Source organism: Bison bison, unplaced genomic scaffold, assembly GCF_000754665.1.
Source record: "Bison bison bison isolate TAMUID 2011002044 unplaced genomic scaffold, Bison_UMD1.0 scf7180017853495, whole genome shotgun sequence".
Lineage (NCBI taxonomy): Eukaryota > Metazoa > Chordata > Mammalia > Artiodactyla > Bovidae > Bison > Bison bison.
The window spans coordinates 4,367-6,875 of record NW_011484068.1 but is presented as its reverse complement, the minus strand read 5'-3'; the positions used below and the strand labels follow the sequence as shown (position 1 = coordinate 6,875).

General features: G+C 40.7%; 1 protein-coding gene across 1 annotated transcript; it reads left to right on the top strand.

Annotated features, from left to right (window-relative positions):
* Positions 1-502: 502 nt before the first annotated feature.
* Positions 503-2,021, top strand: LOC104999291 (the record flags this gene model as incomplete). Its single annotated transcript, XM_010854832.1, has 3 exons — positions 503-689; positions 905-1,326; positions 1,924-2,021. Coding segments are annotated over exons 1-3 (707 nt in total), but the record flags the coding sequence as incomplete, so codon positions are not given.
* Positions 2,022-2,509: the final 488 nt, after the last annotated feature.

Here is a 2,509-nt window from a genome sequence, read left to right as displayed (position 1 = left end):
CTGAAAGTCAGAAGGACTGATTTGTTATTGTTTGATCTTGAAGTAACTTATTTACAGGAAAACCTAACTAGAGCCCTAGAACCCAGTAAACAAGAGATATACTAACTATTTGAATAAGATTGCCTTTCACCAAGAAAGCTGAAGGTCTATGAGCTTCTTAAAAGAGTCATTAGACTCTGGATGGAGGACAGTAGGCATAGGCTAAGTGATGACCAGTAAATAGATTATAAGAAGGGTTCATGGCATATACTAAATTATGTTTTAAATGGGCTGGTAAAGTTATTCTGCTGAATAATTACCAATGCATGTCAACTTGTTTATTCTTCTGTTCTGCTCAACTCAAACCTTTCATGAGGATTGTGTTTTTCAGGCCCCTTTCAGATATGCATAGGTCATTAGTGACCAGGTAATTCATGACCAGAGAAAGACAAGTAGACAAAATAAAGGTTTGTGGTGATTCAGACTTTTTCTCATCTGTGCACAGACCACGTGGTCTATAAACATGACGACTCCTACTTCCTGTTGGGGGGAGCCACACAGGTACTGGGTACTATGTATTTGGGCTGCCAGGCATTCAAAGACATTGAACTCTCAGCTTGAGGCAGAACTGAGCACATTTGTGCAGGGGAATCCATGCCTCATGCCACTCTCCAGTCTGCTCTGGGTGTTCCTGGCCATCACCTTCTCTGGTAGGGATGCTTCCAATCATGGGTGTGAGTGTCTGGGGTGAAAGGCCTGCACACAGACACATGGTGCTTCACAGGGACTTGGGGAGGAAAGGAGGGTTGGGGAAAAGCATATTTATTATGATTTCAATTTGGGTTTTCTTTGGGTCTCAAATTAGTCTAATGGCTACATTATTTTGTTCACTACTTCAGCTCAGTTTTCTGATTTTTTTCCGCAGGATCTGGTGTGGCCCAGAAAGTTACTCAAGACCAGCCATATGTAACCAGTCAAATAGGGCAATCTGTCATTCTGAACTGTTGGTATGAAGTAAGTTGGAGTGGGTACACGCACTACCTTTATTGGTACAAGCAGCTTCCCAGTGGAGAGATGACTTTCCTTATTCGTCAGGAATCTTCTGGCCCAAATGCAAGGAACGGCCGCTACTCTGTAAACTTTCAGAAAGCACAGAACTCCATCAGCCTCACCATTTCAGCCTTACAGCTGGAAGACTCTGCAAAGTACTTTTGTGCAGTCCGGGAACTCACAGTGCTTGAAGTAATGAGAAAAGCTGTACAAAAACCCCAGAGCTTAATAAGAGAGAGCCCCCCTGCTGCAGAACCCCAGCTGAAATGCACACCTGCAGACCTCAGACAAGAAATGGTAGTCCTGTGGTTGCTTCATCTGTGGTCTAGATTAGAGGATTTAATTTTAAACAAAAACTCCTTCCATGTCATTTGGAAACAGGTGTCCAGAGTAACTTTCTACTAATACATTCTCAGTCTTGAATTTTTGACTTTCAAACAATCATACGGAACATGCGTTGTCTAAAGTTGAATACTTGCCCCATAATACATCATACTGGCAGCTTCACCTAAAGACCCTCACATGACAAACATGGGTCTAGTCATAGTTATCTGGAATCATCATGAAAATCATTTCCTTAGTCCTTTGCTCTTAGACTTTGTGTCACTGAAGTTACAATCAGAAAAGCAGAACCACTAATGGTGTCAAATAGGAGATTAGTTATCGAGATTAGAACTCAGCCAATTGCTAGAGCTGGAGGAGTCTATAACAAAGCTGTTATCTTTGTATCTGGTGTTGAGACTGAATTCACTGTTATCCAGCAAGAGTAACATTTGAGGGAAAGTTGGGTGTAGACAAAATCATGGACGAACTGTGATTCATAAGGACATACTAGAACCATGAGGATAACAGAACCTGCATAACACACTAAAACTTGTCTCTCACCTCCTTTAGTGTCTCACAAGAACGAGTGACCTTGAGGAGAAGAGTGTCACCTGCTGTTATGCTACATGCATACTTGGCCCAGGACGAACAGAAGATTTGGAGATCTGGTGGGAAGTGGAAGAGTTGTGTGTCATCAATAAGATGATGTAGTTGATCAGCAGCAACGTGTGTAAGTTGCCACAGTGCCTGAAGCCCTGTACCAACCAGCAGAATATAAAAATATGGCTACTTCATGACAAGTACCTTCCAAATAGATTTTTAGATAGTTAGGTTGGGGCAGTACAAAGTTACTGCAATAGCTTAACTATTTAATTGATTTGTTAACTAGCCATCCATCAGTACCTCTTTTAACAACATAACTTTGTCATAAAGTCAACAGGAAAACTATTCTTCCTGCTGATATGATGCAATAATTCCTCATTCAACCAATATAAGTTAACTCCCTCCTGCAAAGATTATACCAAGTTCATTTATCCATTTTTTGGGTGATGTTCTTTCCTCTTCTAGCTGAATCACATTCTTGAATTGAATCCTGTATCTTAATAACTGAGATACAATGAGATATAAGATTAACTTAAATTAGCACATTTTATTG